This window comes from Artemia sp. Qi Xiang Cuo, chromosome 10 (genome assembly GCF_049724085.1).
Source record: "Artemia sp. Qi Xiang Cuo chromosome 10, ASM4972408v1, whole genome shotgun sequence".
Taxonomy (NCBI): domain Eukaryota; kingdom Metazoa; phylum Arthropoda; class Branchiopoda; order Anostraca; family Artemiidae; genus Artemia; species Artemia sp. Qi Xiang Cuo.
This window is the reverse complement of record NC_142803.1, coordinates 17248092-17271888: the sequence shown is the minus strand read 5'-3', so window position 1 is coordinate 17271888 and position 23797 is coordinate 17248092. Positions and strand designations below refer to the sequence as shown.

The following is a 23797-nucleotide window of genomic DNA, read 5'->3' as shown; positions in this document are numbered from 1 at the left end:
TTGGCATATGAAAGAAGTTGTAAGCGTGGTTTTGTAAGTGTCTCAGAAAATAGAATCCCTGATCCTTTCAATTCCTTCTTTTGTCTGAGAAGCAGTTGACGAACTCGTAAGTTGCAAAATTCAACAACTATGGGTCTGGGTTTTGCAGATGGTTTGCCAATTCTTTTGGCTGATACAACATCAGACTGAATAATTGGTATGCCAGGAAATTTCCCAGCACATAGTGACAGGAATTGACTTTCAGTGTTTTCAATGGAGGTCTCCTCTTTCACCCCAAAGACAATAATTTGGTTGCTCAAAGCCTGCTGTTCAAAACGGTCATTTAATCTTGCCAGGTTGGACTGGATAGACTGGAAAGAGTTTTTAAGGTCTATCATGGATGACTCTAAAGTAGCCAATGTAGATTCAACAGAAAATATGCGTCTGTTATAGCTTTCAAGAGTTTTATCCACTAGATTACGAAGATCTAGGTTGAGGCCAGCATACACCTCCTGCTTGATTGCATCCAGCTTATCTGAAGAGACAGTGACATTATGTTGCATGAATGTCTGTTCCTCTTTCATTTTAACCACTGCCTCATCTACCTGGGAAGAGATCTTAGCCAATTTAAGGTCATCAAGTAACCCTTTCACTGAAGATTTAAGGTTGTCAGGTTGTAGTGAATCTGCTAGCATTTTATGTTTGATTTTTATGCTATTTATGTGGTTAGTGAGCATGAGTAGTTTCTCTGAAACAGATTCTGATCCAGAGAATTGGATTGAGCTGTCAGACCTTAGTTCACGAGGTGGCTTGAGTTGGCTTTTCATTTCTTATCTGAAGTAAACAACAAAACAGGAACAGAATAAGCAGTGATATAAGACAGTTTGGGTATAAGGCAGGATATAGTCCACAATAAAGTAACAAATTTCAAATACCAAAGCAGGGGATTGTGAAATTTGAAGAATAGAAAGCAATCAGGAAAAAACATCAAGCATCAACAGTAGCAGTGGCATAAACCCAAGGATTGGTTACTGTAGTCAGATTACAAGTTAAAATTGGTATAGGTCTCACCTGATGAGTCCCCTCTTACACCCCAGGGGTGGGGGCTGCTATGTGTGCCTGCCTTTACCCACTGGTAGGCAGGCAGAACCAGTACTTCAGGAGGCTTAAAGTGTTGCTGGTTATGCCAGAAAACCTCAAATTCAGATCTGATCTGATACCCATGTCTTTTCAATTTTCAAGTTTTTTGCCAAAAACCATTCTGTCGAAGCTTTTAAAATACACGATATAATCATTTAACAAGTAGCCATCCAAGAAGAAACAGAGCTCGGAAGACGGACGGCTATAATAATCAATATCAACAATTCAACTGAATCATTCTAATAAAAAAAAGAAGAGAAACAAGAAAAATCAAAAATCAATCTATGCTTTTCAATAAAAGATAAACATACAAACTACGGCCCCTCATCCTCTCTTCCCCAAAAATACTTCATTAACCTTTTGTTAAATTGCTGTAAATGCTCAGCTTCATACTCGGCTTAATCAGCTTAATTAAGCTTAATCAGCTTAATACTCGCTGGAAGCACATTCTGAAGAGTCAGTCGCACATGATGACTAGCAAATCCTACCCTAGCACTCTGCCTCTACTCGACCAGATTCCTAGTGCTATATTCAGGTAAGTAACTACTATGTTTGTAAAAATCAGAAAAAAAAATATCTGAGCATACATCATACCATTACTGCTACTACTACTAACAACTCACCGCTGCACCTAGCTGCCTGAGGGCATCACATCTACGCACCCTCTTTCTCCATCCCAATCTATTCATAGTTTGGGATCTATTCATAGAAGAAACAGAGCTCGGAAGACGGACGACTATAATAATCAATATCAACAATTCAACTGAATCATTCTAATAAAAAAAAGAAGAGAAAAAAGCAAAATCAAAATCAAAAATCAATCTATTCTTTTCAATAAAAGATAAACATACAAACTACGGCCCCTCATCCTCTCTTCCCCAAAAATACTTCATTAACCTTTTGTTAAATTGCTGTAAATGCTCAGCTTCATACTCGGCTTAATCAGCTTAATTAAGCTTAATCAGCTTAATTAAGCTGAATCAGCATAATACTCGCTGGAAGCACATTCTGAAGAGTCAGTCGCAAATGATGACTAGCAAATCCTACCCTAGCACTCTGCCTCTACTCCATCAGATTCCTAGTGCTATATTCAGTTAAGTAATTACTATTTTTGGAAAAATCATAAAAAAAAAATATATGGGCATACATCATACCACTACTGCTACTACTACTAACAACTAACCGCTGCACCTAGCTGCCTGAGGGCATCACATCTACGCACGCTCTTTCTCCATCCCAATCTATTCATAGCTTGGGATCTATTCATAGAAGAAACAGAGCTCGGAAGACGGACGACTATAATAATCAATATGAACAATTCAACTGAATCATTCTAATAAAAAAAAGAAGAGAAACAAGCAAAATCAAAAATCAATCTATTCTTTTCAATAAAAGATAAACATACAAACTACGGCCCCTCATCCTCTCTTCCCCAAAAATACTTCATTAACCTTGTGTTAAATTGCTGTAAATGCTCAGCTTCATACTCGGCTTAATCAGCTTAATTAAGCTTAATCAGCTTAATTAAGCTGAATCAGCTTAATACTCGCTGGAAGCACATTCTGAAGAGTCAGTCGCAAATGATGACTAGCAAATCCTACCCTAGCACTCTGCCTCTACTCCATCAGATTCCTAGTGCTATATTCAGTTAAGTAATTACTATTTTTGTAAAAATCAGAAAAAAAATATCTGGGCATACATCATACCACTACTGCTACTACTACTAACAACTCACCGCTGCACCTAGCTGCCTGAGGGCATTACATCTACGCACGCTCTTTCTCCATCCCAATCTATTCATAGCTTCCCTCTCATTACACCCTCTCAGGAACTTCCCATTTCTCGTAAATCTTTCCTTGCGACATTCTCCCATCCCAACCGAGGACGACCTGCTTTCCGTTTAACCCTAGACAGTTGGCCGAAAAGTGCAATCTTCGGCAATCTGTCGAAGCTTTTAAAATGACTGAGTTATAAGGAAATAGTGCTACTAGGGAATAGGTCTAAATAAGACTACCAAATAAATTTTTCCTGACATAAGCTTTCCAAATGAGCCTCTCAGTCAAGAACTCATTTACATATATAATTTCTAAATGAAGATATGTTGTTTCTGAAATGAATCTTAAAAAAGAAACATTTACTTTTTAGAGACTAATACATACATTTCTTAAGTTATTTTTATTTTTGAATGACTTCTTCTTGGTTAGTCTCAAAATTGATTTTTTTGTTAACTTACCACAGCCTGTTCAATACTGCAATTTTTTCATTGTTTATTATAAAGTGAAAGGACTCAACTTTGGCAATCAACCATTTAATGCTGCAACTACTCTAAGTACTGCCACAACTACACTAAACATGGGCAAATTCTGTACACTTACAATTACGCAGCCTATCTTTAACCCCCTTAACCCTATTCTTAAGCAAAACTTAAATCTTGAGCTAGCCCACTACAGTATTATACATAAAAATATGTCATTAACTTTTCAGAAGGAATACCTTCTAGGAGCTTTCTTTTAATTCTGGATCAATTTTTTTTTTCGTTAAGGCCTACGATACCTTGAAGAACACTCTATCTCGTCCATTATAAACTTTCTTTGGGTGGCCAAACTATTTAGAGTTGATTGGGCGGTCTTGCCATAACTTATAGAGCTTGGACAAGAGATCCGAATAAACGACAGAAATCTAAAACTACTTTCCCGGAGGTCTTGAAGAACAATGTAATGTCCTTCATTTCGTCCTGGAGAAAAGAGATGCTTAGTTTTAATAAGACTTACATCATCAGAAAGTATAAATTTTGATTTTTTTTGATTAAATGGAGCATAATTTTCTTTTAAAGCTAAGGAAAGGACACAAGGCCTTACCCAGGATTTTTTTTTCGGAGGGGGTTTTACTAAAAAAGAAATTTTTTGGGGGATTTTACACACAAAAAACTCAAAAAACGCATACAAAATTCATTTATGTCCACTTTTGTTACGTTTTTACGAGTCAGACAAACATTTCGGGGGGCGGCGGGGGGGTATGGTAAAACTCCCTAAATCCCCCCCACCCTGGATATGGCCTTGAAAGGACAGTCGGCAAAATTTTTTTGCATAACTGCTGGGAAAACCCTAAAAATCAGTTCAAAAATTAAAGGAAACATTTGAGTAATTTGGCCGCGTCGGGAGTTGCTTGTGGTGCCACTGCTTTGATTGACAAACTTGCTGACAAAAGTGAAGTAAATTTCGCTGTCTTTCTTGTCAAATTTCATACTCAAACCCCAAATTCCTGACAGCTTTCGATGACAGCTCTGGGAGAATTCGCTAATAAGCCGTTTGTCTTTAAGACGATTAGTCGACGCTGGGGATCACAAAATAGTTATGGCATACTCTTAAAGTCTGAGTGATACATGGAATAATTCAACAAAGAAAATTTTGAATTGCCTACTGCAAGTCAAAAGAACTCACATATGATAATCAACCCGTTTGATACCAAGGTAAAGGTAAAAAAAGGTTAAAGAATACGGCATTGGACTTTACAGTCCCTACCGGCGGTGCTGATCTCCGTTTCTTGGCCCTTCAGCCAGGAAGTGCAGATGGGGGGTTGGGGGCCAACCATCCTGTGCTTTTGCACACCCTTCCTGTTTACCTTCCCTAGATTTCTCCAGGTACCCATTTAAAGCTGGGTCGACTCTGGTTGAGCTTAAACAGTCACACTACGGACCCTCGTCCCAAACAAAATAATTGAGTAAACTAAGATTCGAAGATACTATTAATGCAAGTTGTGACCAGTTTCTTGCCCTTATATTTTTTCCAGTTGATTTTTATTTATATTAACTTTTTATCCAAATATCACTCTGGCTTGAAGAAGGGAGGCTTTGTGCATAGGGTTTGAGTTTAAAGCTTCTTCGAATCATCGGGTTTATCGTGTTTTCCCCCACCTCACATTTCCACCCGCCACCGAAATCATTTTGAGGGCACGAATAAACGTCATGTTCTTCGCCCTGTGGTGTCTACCCGTGGCAGGTATAGGAAATCTTATACCCTAATTTGTTTTATACCCAGGTAGTGGGAAATAACATGTTGTCTCTCTTTAGTTTCTTTATTTTTTTTAAATTCTCGTTAGTCTTACAGGCAATAAACTTTTGTAGTTAAATTATTTTGTCTGAATATTAGTACTTGAGAATTGACAGTGCGAAATTATTCTATGTAGCAATTGATAGTTTTATTTTCAATCTTCATATTTATTTGATGAGCAAATTGGCATGTTCGGCCATTTCGGCTAAAAGACCAAATCTACCAACGGCCGCATGTTCGGCCAAATTTTCAATAAATTCGACCATTTGAGCTTATGAATAGTTCTTTTACTGCAGCAAGACAAGGGAAATAAGAAATGGGCTAAACGGTGTAACTGGAAAACTCATAACCCTTTACAGAAGAAAATGAATTTTGAACTTGTTGTATCATAATTCGATTTTGAAATTGATCTGACAAGCATGACCGTGCTCTGAAATACAGTGAACCATTCATTCACTTACAATGTAACACAGCCAATAGGAACTTCTGTTCCTCTCAGCCGCTATTTTTTTTTATGAATGCTAATGGGTTACCTAAATTATTAATTTAGACCAACAGAAACTAATTATAAATTTAACTAACTACTAGTGTAGTAATATTTTCCTTTAAGATTTCCGTCTATAAAAATATTTCCATATAATTTCGCTAATTAAGTCAAATAAAGTACCAAGCTCGTATTTTGGACTAATTCTAATTAATTACTAGAGCTAATTATTTATTAGGACTAAATCTTGTAGAATACAACAGTATTTCTAATATCGTAAAATACAAGCAGAAAAGGAGTGAGCTAAAACTACCTTCCTTGAACTCAATTTGGGCTGAAGATTCGTTTCTGAAATGTTCATCCTCCTAGCTCAAAATTATCTCCAAGCTGTTCTAAAATCACTATCTAGAAAAGGGGGGGGGGGTGAAGTTAGCTACTTGGAAACACCTCAATGTAAGCTTTAGACGAATTTGTTAAAATCTTATTCGCCTGGCACTTCAACACGTCTATACTTTTACCTTTCATCCCAGACTTATTCTTTAATTTTTTATCTAGTTATTTTTTCTTAAACATAAGATAATGCAAGTTTGTAATATGTTCCTGAATAAGGCAAAATGATAGTGAATAAAAGAATAAAAAAAAGACGATTGTAAAAAACAGAACTACAAAAAGTTAAATAAAAAGTCAAAATTTGATTTTTTTTTTCAAATGCCACTTCATTTCCAAACTTTCGGGGGATTTTCGAAAACTATACGATAAAAAGTATATATATATATATATATATATATATATATATATATATATATATATATATATATATATATATATATATATAATGTATATAATTATACAAGTATTTATATATATAATTAAACTAACTATATATTTCATTTTAGAAATGACAAGGATCAAACGTCTATGGTCGAATTCTTAGTTCATAAGATGACACCGAATAGCCCCGAGGCTGTTCGAAAGCTACTCTGTATAACGGAAAGCTGTTTAATAGAACGGGATCCGAGCACATACTTTGTCTGTACCCTCCGACCTTTGAATTTAATTTTTGACCTTGTTCGGCCTCTTGATAACCCTCAAGAATTTTTCATTGAGTATAAGGATGGAGATGTAAGAAGATATTCAACTACAGAAAGGTATTATATCTTCTTCCGTATTTTTTTCGTTTTTTTCTATTGGATAAATTCCCCTCACCCACCAACAAAAAAAAACAAAAAACTGGGCATTTAACTTCAAGTACCAAGGGCGGTGAAAATTAAATCTAGTGGATTCTGTGGTGGGGCAGTGGGTTTGACCTTACCTTGGTAATACTGGACCCTGAGATCGGACCCGGCTGTAGCAACGCACTGCAGGGCCGACAAAGGGACCTAGTAGTAGTCTAATAGTAGTAGTAGTCTTCTATGAGTAGTCTAGAAAAGTTGTAAATCTGATTACTTACAACTTTTGAAATCTAACAGTTTTAATTGGTTAGGTGGGAACTTACACAACCATATATAGCTTAAAAAACTATAAAAAAAATTAGGAATACAATGTTTATTGAAAAACACATTCATATGTAGTTATGTTGTTTTCAGTAGTAGTGGACATCAAATAAAAAAAGAATGAAATTTGGGTGGAAATACAGCAAAAAAATAAGCTAAACCCATATGGTACCAAACAACTTTAGGAGATGTTGCTTTCCTTTGAAAGTATAATTGTCTTTGAGAATCAACATATTGTTAATGTCTGAATTTTTACAGGCAAAAAGTTTTATATATTTCAAATAATTCGTTTGCCAATTTATTTTCATCGGTCAACGTGGCAACACCGACTAGATTATTTTTGCTCCAAAAAATTTCGTAATTTTGAAACAACTGAAAGAAGAATTATACAAAATCACGGTTTCCAGATGCGAGGAGCCCTAAGGGATTCATGGGGCAGAAACTGTTTAAATATTGGTGTCGTTGGTACTTTGAGGTGTAGATGAAGTTACCATGACATATGGTTGATTCCAGCCTTCCTAAGTCAACATTATTTTGGTTATCAGAAGGCAACCACTGTAGAAGAAGACGTAAAAATGTAATCTGTCGTACGTAGAGCAACGACGTACGGTGCTTCCATACCTCTTTACAACCGGATTGGGGTGAGATCATCACAGCTGCAAGCTATAGAGACGATTGTAGACTCTTCTTGGATTCCCTGGGTACCTCTGGAGGCGCTGGAGGATAAGAGGTCTACAGTAATTGGCTGCTCATCCGTTCGAGAAAAGTGAAATCTAGGCCCTGATGATTCTATGCATATCATGAACGTGCTTTCAGCTTTCTTTCATTTTCATGTCATAAAACTGTAAATTGGTTCAAATTGCCTCTGAATTTTTAAGTTAGCTCTAACGTTGGACAAGGCTTTTATAACCGTTTAAGCTAATAGCGGGGGAAAGTATTTTGGCTCTAAGTTCAAATGGGCTCTAAGTTTTGAATTGCTACTAATGTTGGACCAGGCTGTTATAACAGTTTTTAGGCTAATAGCGGAGGAAAGTATTTTGCCTCTCAATTCAAAGGGGCTCTAAATTTTGAATTGCTTCTAATGTTGGACCAGGCTGTTATAACAGTTTAAGCTAATAGCGGAGGACAGTATTTTGGCTCTAAATTCAAAGGGGCTCTAAATTTTGAATTGCTTTTAATGTTGGACCAGGCTTTTATAACCGTTTAAGCTAATAGCGGGGGAAAGTATTTTGGCTTTAAATTGAAAGGGGCTCTAAATTTTGAACTGCTTCTGATGGCCGGCGTTTCGGGCTACATATTTGTATATTAGGGAGGGGGAGGTAAAGTATAGCGGGTCTGCATGCAAAATGTGTTTGGTACAAGTATTCTGCATATTAGATAGGTAGACAATTTGTTTTTTAGTTTACAAAATTTCCAGATACCTCGCTGTTCTTCTGTAATTTTTTAGTGGCTATATACCTAGAATGAATTGTTTTCTGACTTCAACTATCCAAATAATTTACTCCCCCGGTAAATACCCCCCCCCCCCGGATAATATCCTCCCTCCCTCCCCGTGGAAAAGAAGGCTTTCCAAATTTAAAAATTTTATTTGAGTTTTATTTTTTTAATTTCCGTAGGGGGAAGGAGTTTTGGTACTTGTGTATTATGGGCAACTCACTGAAGTTTACGCTCTGTAAATGTTTTTTCCAAGTGTTAAGTGATTTTTGTTTTCAATGACCGTTTTTCCAAGTTTTAAGTACTATTATTGGGTTAATGTAGCGTTTCATTTAGGTGTTTTATGATGATCGCTGATCAAAGTTTATGTTATTTGTGCCTTTCATTTATGTTATTTTACTATATTCATGGCCGTATATTTGGCTTTATAATACACTTATCTATCAATATATCTAATATGCAGAATAATTGTACCAAATAAATCTTGCTTGCAGACCCGCTATGCTTTATACCCTCCCCCCTTAATACGCAAATCTATAGCCCAAATAGAAACTGGTGTGTTCTCGAATTTTACAAAGCGTAAACTTAAGTGAGTGGTGCATAATACACAAGTACCAAAATTCCTTCTTCCTATGGAAAAAAATTCAAATAAAATTCTCAAATTTGGAAAGCCTGATTTTCTATGGGGGGGAGGGTATTTTCAGCGGGGGTATTTTCTGAGGGGGTAAACGCCCAAAACCGGACAAGGCTGTTATAACCGTTTAAGCTAATAGCGGAGGAAAATATTTTGGCTCTAAATTCAAAGGGGCTCTAAATTTTGAATTGCTTCTAATGTTGGGCCAGGCTGTTATAGCAGTTTAAGTTCATAGCGGAGGAAAGTATTTTGGATCTAAATTTTGAATTGCTTCTTATGTTGTACAAGGCTGTTATAACTGTTAAAGTTAATAGCGGATGAAAGTATTTTGGCTCTAAGTTCAAATGGGCTCTAAGTTTTGAATTGCTACTAATGTTGGACCAGGCTGTTATAACAGTTTTTAGGCTAATAGCGGAGGAAAGTATTTTGGCTCTAAATTAAAAGGGGCTGTAAATTTTGAATTGCTTCTAATGTTGGACCAGGCTGTTATAACAGTTTTTAGGCTAATAGCGGATGAAAGTATTTTGGCTCTAAATTCAAAGGGGCTCTAAATTTTGAATTGCTTTTAATGTTGGACCAGGCTGTTATAACAGTTTAAGCTAATAGCGGAGGAAAGTATTTTGGCTCTAAATTCAAAGGGGATCTAAATTTCGAATTGCTTCTAATGTTGTACAAGGCTTTTATAACTGTTAAAGTTAAAAGCGGATGAACGTATTTTGGCTGTAAGTTCAAATGGGCTCTAAGTTTTGAATTGCTACTAATGTTGGACCAGGCTGTTATAATAGTTTTTAGGCTAATAGCGGAGGAAAGTATTTTGGCTCTAAATTCAAAGGGGCTCTAAATTTTGAATTGCTTCTAATGTTGGACCAGGCTGTTATAATAGTTTAAGCTAATAGCGGAAGGAAATATTTTGGCAGTGAATTTTAAAATTGGGTGGAATTTTGGACGAGGCTGTTACGACAGATTAAGCTACTAACGGAGCAGATATTTTGGCTCTAAATTCAAAGTGGCTCAAAATTTTCTAATTTGCTCTAATGTTAAACCAGGGTATTACAACAGTTTAAGCTAATAGTGAAAGGAAATATTTTGACTCTAAATTTTTAAATTGGGGTCGAATTTTGAACGAGGCTGTTATAACAGATTAAGCTAATAACTGAGCTAAATATTTTGGCTCTCAATTCAATTTGGATTTAAATTTTCAAATTGGCTCTAATGGTGGACCAGACTGTTTTTACACTTTAAGCCAATAGCGAAGGAAACTATTTTGGCTCTAAAATTTTAAATTCGTTTTAGTGTTGAATCAGGCTGTTATAACAGGTAGGCTGCGAAGGAAAATATTCTGGCTCGAATTTCAAATCGGCTCTAATGTTGGACCAGGCTGTTATAACAGTTTAAGCTATCAGGGGAGAAACAAAAGGCGAGGTTCGGGATTTTTTTTGAAACCTTTCTCGTTTTACTGAGTATATCGTATCTTTATGATTGTCTGTCGAGCGATTTCGATATCTGTTTATCTGTTTTTTGTTTGGTTGGTGTTTTGGGGATGGTGATCAGAGAACCGGTATTAATCAATAAGATTGATTCAATGGTTTGTGTTTGCTTTTTTTACCTGCTTGAGCCAGTTAAGCTACACTGTTTTTTATCTTATTTTAATTATACTAAAGTTTTGTCAGAGTGTAAATATTAAATCTGTTTTCAAAGGATGTATAACCTTAAAAATTTCGAATTTTGACGGTTGATGTAGTTGGTCTACTGGCTGTTTCCGGTTGATGTAGTTCGTTGGCTGGTCGTTGGCGGTTGATGCAGATGCTTAGCTGGCTGTTCGCAGTTGATGTAGTTTATTCTAAATACAATTATTATTATTGAAGATTCTTCACGATTAGAAATACATGGAACAAATGAATTCTTTTGAAAGTTTATTTGTCCGATTAAAAAGTTTGGGGAAAAACTTTTCTCCTTTTTTATTTGTTACTTATGGTGTTGAAATTTAGACCAGGGTACGAATCATATGACCCCCAGACATGTTTCGAAATTGTCAACTAAAAATGACGTCATTTCCAGGAAGTTGAAGTACTCCTTTCCAGGAGTACCCATTGGACAGGGGCAAAAACAAAATAATTTATATTTCCTGGGAGGGAGTGGGGGGGGGGGGTCATGAGAGAATCCTTATAAATCCATGTAAATAATTCAGCATCGTTAATTGGTCTTTTGTACCCATTTGAGGGAAGGTTGAGGCTATTCTCTTTGATTCTCATCATTTTTTCTCTTTCTTGATTTCTTCATTATAATCCTATTAAGTTTGTTTTTAATAATATTTTTTTCTTCTTTTTTTCTTGGTTGATAATGAGGCTAAATATTAGTTTTTTAAGGGTGTGGTAGCATGTTGGCTAATTTATTTGTTTGTTTCTTTTAAATCTGTTTTCCATCGAGCATTTTCATATTACTGTATACCTCATGTTGTAAGTTAGAAGAGCGCATTATGTGGAAGTTTCATTTTTCAGGGAGTCGATATTGGCAACACTGCTAGATGGTGTAAGAGCGTCAGGAAATCGCGACATACACGTGAGAATGACACTAATGGATAGAGGGAAAAGAATTGGACCGCTATATTCTCCTGTCGATGAAGAGGTATATTGTAAATGATTAGAAATCGGTCCAACCGGATCATAAGGGGGAAAATGAATGCAATTACAGGAGAGTGGAGCACAGTTTGGCGCTATTTTTTGTCGAGGTCGTAAGCAAAACTGTTTTATGTTCTGTTTCCTTCGCTCATAATAGAGATGGTAAAAAAATAAATAATAAAAAAAAGAAATAAATAAAGAAGGTAGATGGTGAAGTATGCTAAATGTTACCGAAAATGCTAATTTTATACCATTTGAACTTGATTAATTCAAGAAATAAGGCGAAAATGGATCTTAAAATGCTTCAGCATGAAAGTCTGCCCCACAAAATACAAAATGTCCCTTTTATTATCATTTGTCCCCTTGTTACAGGGATATGACAATATAGACTGAAAGAATTGTAAAGTATCCTCAGTTTTGAGCACTTAATAAAGGACGATTTGGGTTCTATGTGTTTTTTTCTTCACATCCCTTCATATAGAAGGGGTGGTCGTAGAAACCTAGGAGAGAGCTCATTCGATTGGATACTGAAAGTTATTGTTCCTTTTTAAGAGTCAAAAGTGATTGGATGAAAGTAAGAGGGAATATTTCACAGAACAACTTCATTTTTTGGTGTTTACGTACTTTAATGAGGTTCAGTTTGTCGAGATTTGAGGGTCAGATTTGAATAAAGGCGAATATTATCCTTGTGAAGAAGCAATTATTCATTAAAAAAAATCCTAAAACAGAGTAGCATTTCGAACATCAAAACCAAGAATATGTAATAAGAAGCGTCAATTACTACTACATGATCTTTTTCGCATGTTGACCAACGGTCCGCGTATTGCAGGGACCGAGCTCCTGATGTTCTGCCTTTGGATGGGAGTGCAGTGCATGGCTAGGAGAAAATCATCCGACGCTTTCCGTGTTTTTTCCTAGGTTTCTTCAGATACCTCAATGGAGCTGGGTCGACTCTGTCTGAGCTTACAGAGTCACACCGGTGACCCCGTTCCAAACCAATTAATCAGCGACACCAGGACTCAAACCCTTGTCCTCATGGGCACAGGTTTTCAAGTCTAGCACGCCAACCACTCGGCTTGTACGATAAGTAATTACCTCATATAATATGTCTCAATAAAAAAAAGTCTAAAAATATGTCTCAATAATAAAAATATTGTCTCAATATTGAGACAATAAATATATTGTCTCAATAAAAAACAGTAACAACAAATAAATGAAAAACAACTACCAAAAAACAGAAATAATATAGTAATTTATATAGTAATATATAGTAATAACATAGTAATAAATAATATAGTAATAAAATAATATAGTAATAAGTAAGAACTAATAAAATAATATAGTAATAAAAAATAATACTAGCAATTCCTGAGGGTTTTCATAACTATTTCGCCAATTTTGTCATACTAAGATAGTCTGCTATTAAAATAAACAAAGTCACCTTTTTTTAAGACCCATATTTCTTAGAAGCGTGGCCATAACGGTAATACTACCGCAACTATTCCTAAGAAGTAAGAAATAGCACCGTTACTATTATTAGAGCCAAATGGATAAAGGCGCTGTTAAGGCCAATATTTCTTATAAGCATGGTCATAACGGTAATTCTACCGCAACTATTCCTAAGAAGTAAGAAATAGCACCGTTGCTATTATTAGAGCCAAATGGATAAAGGCACTGTTAAGGCCAATATTTCTTAGAAGCATGGTCATAATGGTAATTCTACCGCAACTACTCCTAAGGAGTAAGAAATAGCACCGTTGCTATTATTATAGCCAAATTGATAAGGGCACTTTTAAGGCCAATATTTCTTAGAAGCATGGTTATACCGGTAATTCTACCGCAACTATTCCTAAGAAGTAAGAAATAGCACCGTTGCTGTTATTAGAGCCAAATGGATAAAGGCACTGTTAAGGCCAATATTTCTTAGAAGCATGGTCATAATGGTAATTCTACCGCAACTATTCCTAAGGAGTAAGAAATAGCACCGTTGCTATTATTAGAGCCAAATGGATAAAGGCACTGCTAAGGCCAATATTTCTTAGAAGCATGGTCATAACGGTAATTCTACCGCAACTATTCCTAAGAAGAAAGAAATAGCACCGTTGCTATTATTAGAGCCAAATTGATAATGGCACTGTTAAGGACAATATTTCTTAGAAGCATGGTCATAACGGTAATTCACCGCAACTATTCCTAAGAAGTAAGAAATAGCACCGTTGCTATTATTAGAGCCAAATGGATAAAGGCACTGTTAAGGCCAATATTTCTTAGAAGCATGGTTATAACGGTAATTCTACCGCAACGATTCCTAACAAGTAAGAAATAGCACCATTGCTATTATTAGAGCCAAATTGATAAGGGCACTGTTAAGGACAATATTTCTTAGAAGCATGGTCATAACGGTAATTCTACCGCAACTATTCCTAAGAAGCAAGAAATAGCACCGTTGCTATTATTATAGCCAAATTGATAAGGGCACTGTTAAGGACTATATTTCTTAGAAGCATGGTCATAACGGTGATTCTACCGCAACTATTCCTAAGAAGTAAGAAATAGCACCGTTGCTGTTATTAGAGCCAAATTGATAAGGACACTGTTAGGGCCAATATTTTTTAGAAGCATGGTCATAACGGTAATTCTACCGCAACTATTCCTAAGGAGTAAGAAATAGCACCGTTGCTATTATTAGAGCCAAATGGATAAAGGCACTGCTAAGGCCAATATTTCTTAGAAGCATTGTCATAACGGTAATTCTACCGCAACTATTCCTAAGAAGTAAGAAATAGCACCGTTGCTATTATTAGAGCCAAATTGATAAGGGCACTGTTAAGGCCAATATTTCTTAGAAGCATGGTCAAAACGGTAATTCACCGCAGCTATTCCTAAGAAGTAAGAAATAGCACCGTTGCTCTTATTATAGCAAAATTGATAACGACACTGTTAAGGCCAATATTTCTTAGAAGCATGGTTATAACGGTAATTCTACCGCAACGATTCCTAACAAGCAAGAAATAGCACCGTTGCTATTATTATAGCCAAATTGATAAGGGCACTGTTAAGGCCAATATTTCTTAGAAGCATGGTCATAACGGCAATTCTACCGCAACTATTCCTAAGAAGCAAGAAATAGCACCGTTGCTATTATTATAGCCAAATTGATAAGGGCACTGTTAAGGCCAATATTTCTTAGAAGCATGGTCATAACGGTAATTCTACCGCAGCTATTCCTAAGAAGTAAGAAATAGCACCGTTGCTATTATTAGAGCCAAATACCTCGCTGTTATTAGAGGTAGATTAATAGAAGGATAAGAGATACTCTTAAGGCCAACAGTCTACAGTTGTGTAATATTTTACTGTAATGTCATTGTCACAATTTTTCGGAAGGTAGAAATTACGAACCGTTTATATAAAAGGAATATATTATAGGAGGTACAAGAGGTAGCATTGAAGTACCAAGGACAATGAAAATAAAGTATGGCTGCTTGACTATTATAAGGAATGCATTATTGGGGGCACAAGAGGTAGCATTGAAGTGCAAAGGAGAGTGAAAATAAAAGATGGCTGCTTTACAATTACAAATAATATATTATAGAAGGTACAAGAGGTAGCATTGAAGTACCAAGGACAGTGAAAATAAAGTATGGCTGCTTGACTATTATAAGGAATGCGTTATTGGGGGCACAAGAGGTAGCGTTGAAGGGCAAAGGAGAGTGAAAATAAAATATGGTTGCTTTAGAATTACAAATAATATATCATAGGAGGTACAAGAGGTAGGGTTGACGTACCAAGGACAGTGAAAATAAAATATGGCTGCTTGGCAATTATAAGGAATACATTATTGGGGGTACAAGATATAGCGTTGAAGTGCAAAGGAGAGTGAAAATGAAATATGGTTGCTTTACAATTACAAATAATATATCATAGGAGGTACAAGAGGTAGGGTTGAAGTACCAAGGACAGTGAAAATAAAGTATGGCTGCTTGACAATTATAAGGAATACATTATTGGGTGTACAAGAGATAGCGTTGAAGTGCAAAGGAGAGTGAAAATAAAATATGGTTGCTTTACAATTACAAATAATATATTATAGGAGGTACAAGAGGTAGCATTGAAGTACCAAGGACAGTGAAAATAAAGTATGGCTGCTTGACAATTATAAGGAATACATTATTGGGGGTACAAGAGATAGCGTTGAAGTGCAAAGGAGAGTGAAAATAAAATATGGTTGCATTACAATTACAAATAATATAGCATAGGAGGTACAAGAGGTAGGGTTGACGTACCAAGGACAGTGAAAATAAAATATGGCTGCTTGACAATTATAAGGAATACATTATTGGGGGCACAAGAGGTAGCGTTGAAGTGCAAAGGAGAGTGAAAATAAAATATTGTTCCTTTACAATTACAAATAATATATTATAGGAGGTACAATAGGTGGGTTGAAGTACCAAGGACAGTGAAAATAAAATATGGTTGCTTTACATCTACAAGGAAAACATTATTGGGGGTACAAAGGTAGTAAGAAAGTACCGAGGACAGTAAACATAAAATATGGGGACTTGAATTGGTTAGGTGGAAGCTTACACAGCCATATTTATCTTAAAAAAATTAGAAAAATGTAAGTTCAATTGTTACTGGAAAAGACCTCCATGAGCAGCTATGGATTTTCTGATAGTAGCAGACGCCAAGTGATAAACATAGAGTTTTGGGGGACAATAAGTAAAAAAGATAAAACGATTTATACCAAACAAAGTTATTAAGTTGTAGCTTTTCTTATAAAGTGTAGTTGTCTTTGGAAATCAACAGATTGTTAATACTGACATTTGGACAAAAGGCATTGTCAAATTTAACTTGTAAGTTTTTCAAGGCCGTATCCAGGGGGGGGGGGGTAGGGGGTTTGTCCCCCCCCCCTGCCCTGAAATGTTTGTATTACTCGTAAAAACTTATCAAAAATGTACACTAACAAATTTTGTAGGCGTTTTTTGAGGATTTTTTTTTTAATAAAACCCCCTCCGAAAAAACAAATCCGGGGTACGGCCTTGAAGTTTTGCTTATTTGTTTTCGTGGTTCAACGTGACAACATTGACGATAATGTGGTACTGATCCAAAATATTCATAATTTTAAAACACGCAAAACATAAATCTTAGAAAATTGCTATTTTCTGGGATGAATTGATCTAATATGAGTCAGCCAGTTACTGCTTTTATTTTTGATATCTTTCTTATTTTAAGACCAAAATTTCCTGGAAGGATATTCATTCCATGGAAGTTAGTGTTGCAGGAAGCACAATAGTAAGAAAGTACGAAAGGAACCGCTAAAATCAAAATTCTACGGATGAATAATTGTTCTAATTGCAATTCGACCGGAGTCATTTCTAAGAGGTACAAAAAAGCATATTTACAATTATTAGAGGTAATTTTAACGCAGTGAAATTGGTATTGTTAACACCAACATCCCACGGAAGCTTAATTTTTCTAACTATTATCTTTTCTAAGAAGTAAAAAATTTTGCGTTAATTTATGCTTAATCAGGAAAATTAAGTCTATTTAACTAGGATTTCAAATTAGGAGAATTTAGAATGAGGAACCATAAAATTGCACTGGTTGCCATATATGAAATTTTTGATTTTTTTAAAAAGTGCCTTTTATATATTTTGTTATTTTAAGAACAGTCGTAGTTGTTGGCTGTCTTAATTGGCATATAACGGTAATAAGGACTCTTCGTTTTTGGGTAATAACGTGAATAAGACGAATAGCGCTAATAATGACAAATAGCGCTGAATAATGCTCAATTGCTAATAACGATTATGTCAGCCCTGTTTTATATAACCTGGTTTGTATTTGTTTTAGGTCGAATCAACTCATTTAAGGTTTTTAGCTCAGCCTCCCCCTGGTATCCTCTTCAATGAGGTTGTTGAACGATTCAATGCATCTGTATCTTACAGTGGCCTTCTGCATTCTGTGACACAAGAAGTAAGTTTGTTGTGTCCATTGACACTTTTTGGCTGCCGCAGACCAAGAGGCATTTTGCATATTTTATATGGCATTTAACTAAGCATGCTGTTTCCGACAAACAACCCTCTTGTGATGGTTTTTGACATTTGAGAAATTTTAAGAAATTTTTGAGAAATTTTTATGAATTTGAGAAATTTTATGAATGTTTCTCTTTGATCATAATGGTACAGTATACGACCAATACATGCATATGGGGGGAGACTCCTTTGAGAAAGTTTTGAAATACAGACCCTCTCCTGATGCTGAAAGTGAATAATGGTTGCCTAAATATTTATTCTCTCCCTATTTTTAACCCTCCCTATTTTTGGAGGTATCCTCTGACTTGAGGTAAATTCAACCCTTCTGCCAGTGATTTCTTGTGCAGGACTGTTTGGACGGTTTTACTAAGTCACTTAGGTATAGTACGCAGGTGTTATTCCTCCGGACTAATGTGGTAAGAATGATTTTCTCAGGCCAATAGATGTACAGGGCGGGCAAAGAGTATGGAAAAGTAATAAGATAAGAAACTCAAGCTTAAAAAAAAAACAAAAACGAATGACATGATACAAGTTTTCTTTTTTAAAACAAAACTAAAAAAAAATATTTTTTGCATGTTGACCAATGGTCCACTCAGTGTAGCCACTGACCTCCTGATTCTCTGCCTTCGGCTGGGAGTATTATACGTGGTCGGGACAAATCATCCGACGTTTGTATATTACTATCCAAACGTCAAACGTTAAAAACCATCCGACGTTTGTATACTATGCACATAGTGCCATGGATTAAAGAACAACTTTTATCAGAAAGGAGTTATATTTTGCATATTTTGATGAAACTCACTCATGTTTTGCCAAATAGCTTAACCCCTACCTATTATTATAGTTACTTAGTAACAAAATAATTTGAATACTTTCTTAGATTTAGGGCAAATCCAGTAATTCTCAAGACCTTTTTTGTTAATAATTTCATGTTAAACTTGTTTTACATTCTTCTTATTCAGCTGGGTAGATACTCTGGGTATAGGCTATCAGAGACGCTAGTAGTTTTGGCTTCTGTATAGCCCATATGAAACGACGAAGTTTCATCTATTAGTTTTGGGTATGCTCTTTGGGTATGGGATCCAATATTCTATTTCAGGAAGAGCGTAAACTTTGCTCATATTTTAGTTTTGACGCTTTTCCTTTTTTCCTGCTCATTTTTATTCTGTTCCTTCCGTTAATGGGATTCTGAAACTTCAAGAGGGGTTGGTTCGATGGTTGTTAGCTCCAGCGTTAAAGTTTCCTCCCTCTGAGACTCTTCACTTTCCCCGACCCTTTTGATTGGGCTGGAGGAAGAGCGTGCGTAGCTGTGTTGAACTGAGGCGGCTTGGTGCTGCGGTGAGTTGTTAGTAGTAGTAGTAGTTTCGATATGGGGTCAATTTTTTTATTTCACGAATATTGGGGAGTGGGTTCGTATTTTCACTCTTTACTTTTTTCTTTTTTACTCCTTTTTATTCTGTTCTTTCATTCTGTTTCTAATTTTTAGACTTCGAAGAAGGGAAGGCGTGGGGACTTTTTGGCTAAAATGTTAAAGTTTCTTCTAATATCAGTGTTCCATATCCTCTAGGTATCAAACTAATTTTTTATTTGAGGTAGAACGGGGAACGGGTTGATATTTTTGCTCTTTACCCTTGTACTTTCTTCACTTTTTAGGACTCAATTCAAGTCTCTTCTTTACCAACAAAGATAGCCTTTTTATAGGTAAAATTTATTGTGATTAGGCTTTAGAGGGAGAGGGGAATTTGCTATAGACCCAAAGTTCCTATTCTCAGTTTCCCAGACTCTTTGGTATGGGGTCATTTTTTTATTTCAGAACTAGTGGGTTGGTATTTTTACTCTTTCATCTTTTTTCCCCTTTTTTTACTCATTTTTATTTTGTTCTTTTATGACTTTTTTTTTGGTAACAGCTATTGTAATTTTTAGACTTCCAGAAAGGGAGAGCGTAGGGGTTTATTGGCTGAAGTGCCAAAGTTTCCTCTCGTATCAGGTTCAAGTACTATTTAGGACCAAATTAATATTTCAGGAAGAATGGGGAGAGGGTTAAGGTAAATTTTTTCACTTTTTTTAACTCATTTTTTTCTCTTCTTTGGGGTAGAAATTTGTAACTTTAAGATGGTTAGGTGAGAAGGAGGGGAATTGGCTTTAGAGCCAAAGTTTCCTCTTTTCAATTTCCTGACTCTTTGGGCATGGGGCCAATTTTTGTTTCAGGAATAGTGGGGAGGTCAGTCATAAATCTTTGAAAACCTTTTATTTGGGGTCTTCAATTTCCTTGAAATGGCTCATAGAGCTTATAGACTATTTGAACTACCCTTTTCCATGCCTATCTACCTTGGTTCTGCCCTAGGATGGATGAATGATAGACTATCTATCAACAAGTGAAATGACATCATTTTTATACAATTCTGATAAAGGCTTAAGTGAGATTTGCCTCTCTCTAAGACTATTTGTCTAGAGAGAGGCAAATTCTTTCATTATAAGCAAGGAATTTTTTTTTGGTAAAAATCTGTTTTAATTTTTCTCCAATTATACATGGCTCTCAACTTTTTTTTTATCACTTTCCACCTACAGTCATATTTTTGCTCTTTTAATTTTTATTTTTTTTACTTTTTTTGCTCCTTTTTATTCTGTTATTTCATAATAAGCAATGAATTTTTTTTTTGGTAAAATATGTTGTAATAGATAATTTCTTAAACCACATTGGCCTGACATCACATAAAGAAAGAATAACGAGCAAAAATGGGGTTTTTATAGGCCAAATGACGATACTGAAAAAACAAAGCGAATATTTCGAGAGGACAAACGCCTCTCTTCTTCAGCGCGAAACGAAACGATGTATCAATAAAAGCCAAAAATTAAAAGAATTAAAACCAACTACCTAACAACCATAAAAGCGAGTTATTCGCCAATATCTGCGATTTGCACAAAATCCAAAAAAACATGAACTGCCATCGACGGATACTAGCGAGCAACCACTTTGCGAGCATACTAGCTTTGTTTTTTCAGTATCGTCATTTGGCCTATAAAAACCCCATTTTTGCTCGTTATTCTTTCTTTATCTGTTGTAATTTTTAACATTCCAGGAAGGGAAGTAGTGAGGGTTTGTTGACTAAAGTGTCAAAGTTTCCTCCTGCATAAGTTTCGACACTCTTTGGGCATGGGGCCAATTTTTGTTTTAGGAAGAATGGGAAGAAGGTTGACATTTTCGCTCTTTACTCTTGTACTTTCTTCACTTTTTTTAACTCGATTTTATTCTCTTCTTTACCCACAGGGATGGACTTTTTTGGGGTAAAATTTATTGTAATTTTGAGAGGGTCAGCTGAGAGGGCGTGGAATTGGCCACAGATCCAAAGTTTCCTCATATCAGTCCCTCAGATTCTTTGGCCACAGAGCCAATCTTTTGTTTCAGGAAGAGTGGGTTTGAAATTTGATTGTTTTCTTTTGTACTTCTTTTCATTGCGTTCTTTCTTAATAAGGATGGATTTTTATAAAAAGTACTTTTTATAGCCTATACATTTTTGTTACTTTTTTTTACGGTTTAGATAAAACAATTTTTTTAGGGTTAGAGGGGGGGGGGTCAAACCCGGTACTCTCCCCTGGACACCGCCTTGCATTGCACTGACGTGTGTTCAGTGCAATAAACCACTCAAATGAATAACACAAGTTCTACAATATCCCTTTTAAATTACGTTTACATGATGGATTGGTCATATATACATCTTATTTACATATTCATATTATTTACATATATATCAGTCTTTTTTTTCACTTCTCTGTTTTCCTAAATGTAATAGCCATATTCATTTTAGGATAATCTCTAAGGTCTTTAAAACAAAATTATGGACTTTCCAGTGGTTATAACTTCCACGCTTTTCCATTTTCTGTTTCGGCTTGTGTTTTTTCGTTTTTTTTGCATCCGTGTCTCTCTTTCCTGAATTTAGCAGCTATTAGTAGATTTTCTTTTGAATATAATCCCTTACATTTTTCGTGCAATATTCTGCGCTTTACTGTATTTTCCCAATTCTTGCTTTTCTAATTTCTGTTTTAGCCTTTTTAAAAAAAAATAAAATCTATCTTTTCCTGAATATTTAAATTGTAAGTTTGCTTCCTTTTGGTATATCCCCTTATATTAGTAATAAAAAGTTCTGTACTTTTCTGTGCTTGCAAAATTTCCGGCCTTTCGTGTTTCTGTTTCGTTGTCCATCATTCAAGTTTGTGATTTTATTTTTGATTCATTGGGATGCCCGTTGATGCATATCTTCTAGCCACATATTTTGTTCTGCTTCATTTTCATTTATCATTACTTTGGACTTTTTTTCCATGCCTTTTGCTTTAGCTGTTCGGATTCATTTGTCATCTCGTATAATTTAGGATGCGTCATAGATACCAATAATAACATGATCACCCATGGGAAAAAATAATGTAAATTGCTCTTTAAACGCATATGGCCTACATGATATAGGCCTACATGCAAAACAATTCTCGTTCACCTCAATCTTCTGACCTGCTCATGAATTTGTAAAACAATTTGTCCTAGAGGCGAGCCAGGAAAATTAAAAATTGTCCTTGACATTCGTTATTTATGTGACTGCTACTGGTGCCACCGTCATAAGAAAAGAAAAACAATTCAATAATCCAAAATTTCTGCAATCCTCTTTCATTCATTTCTATACAATAATAAAAAAAACTGATTCAAACAATTAATTAAAACTCATAATTACAATAAATTTGCTCTTTAAATGCTTATGGCCTACATAATATAGGCCTAAATGCAAAACAATTGCTATTCAACTCAATCTTCTGACCTGCCCATGAATTTGTAAAAAAAATGTGTCCTAGAGGCGAGCCAGGGAAATAAAAATTGTCCTTGACATTCGTTATTTACATGACTGCTACTGGTGCCACCGTCATAAGAAAAAAAAACAAAAAAACAATTCAATAATCCAAAATTTTCACAATCCTCTTTCATTTATTTCTATACAATAATAAAAAAAAACTGATTCAAACAATTAATTAAACCTCATAATTGCAATAAATTTTTTCCTTAACTGTATTTTTAAATTCTCCTAGCTTTTTGTGTCTTTATTTTTATTTATTTTATTTTACTTATTTATTTATGAAAAACCCGTCAAATCAACACACAACAAGACGGAGCGCTTAAAATAAAGAAGACACAAACTACAACAAACTGAACCAACAAAGAAAACGAATCAATGAATGAGCAGATGGGACCATTCGTGTAGATTTCGGCGTATTTTTCTATTATGCTTCGCTATTCGTCTAGCGACGGCAACCTCAGGGTCTGCGACTTTAAATTTTTCAATTACATGCAAATTCCTATACCACAGAGGTAGAGGACGAAGCAAATACTTCGCAAAACGAAAATACATCGCTCTGATCTTATTCTGGTCAGTTTTAGTGAGAAATTTCCAGAAGGACGTGGCATATAAAATGTGAGGAAGAGCGATGGCGTTATACAAGCTTGCTAGAAGCAGCCGGCGATACAACTGAAGCGTAAGACGCTGAAATTCGTCGTTTAAGCTGTTCGAGGAGAAGTTTTAGGGCGTGACGGATAGAGAACCTATCGGTAAACCTGGATGAATGAGGTGATCCACTGGCTGGACAGAGCTAAAACCAAGGGTAATGGTAGGAACACAAAAATCAGTTTTCCTATTGAATAGGACGATTTCCGATTTTGAAGAGTTGAACTGAAGTCCAACTTTAAGATATTCGGCTTCAAGGATTTCGAAGATATCAATTGTCCGCTGAAGGGTTCGGCTAAGATTCAGGATGTCGTCCGCATAACATACCAAAGACAAGTTAACAGATGACAGAATCAGCGAAGATGGACATTGATCTTGTGCATCAAGGACACAGCTATTGAAAAGGTTGGGAGAGGTGACTGCTCCTTGACGCGCTCCTTTCTTGACTGGAACT

The 23797-nt window shown here is 35.6% G+C and overlaps 1 protein-coding gene across 1 annotated transcript in view; it reads left to right on the top strand.

The window, feature by feature from the left end:
• Nucleotides 1-23797, top strand: part of Rme-8 (receptor mediated endocytosis 8) — a 251427-nt gene that overhangs the window by 53175 nt on the left and 174455 nt on the right. The window contains exons 5-7 of the mRNA XM_089095924.1: nt 6549-6800; nt 11712-11838; nt 17682-17804. Coding sequence (XP_088952050.1) covers nt 6549-6800; nt 11712-11838; nt 17682-17804 — 502 coding nt within the window. The remainder of the gene's footprint in view (nt 1-6548; nt 6801-11711; nt 11839-17681; nt 17805-23797) is intronic.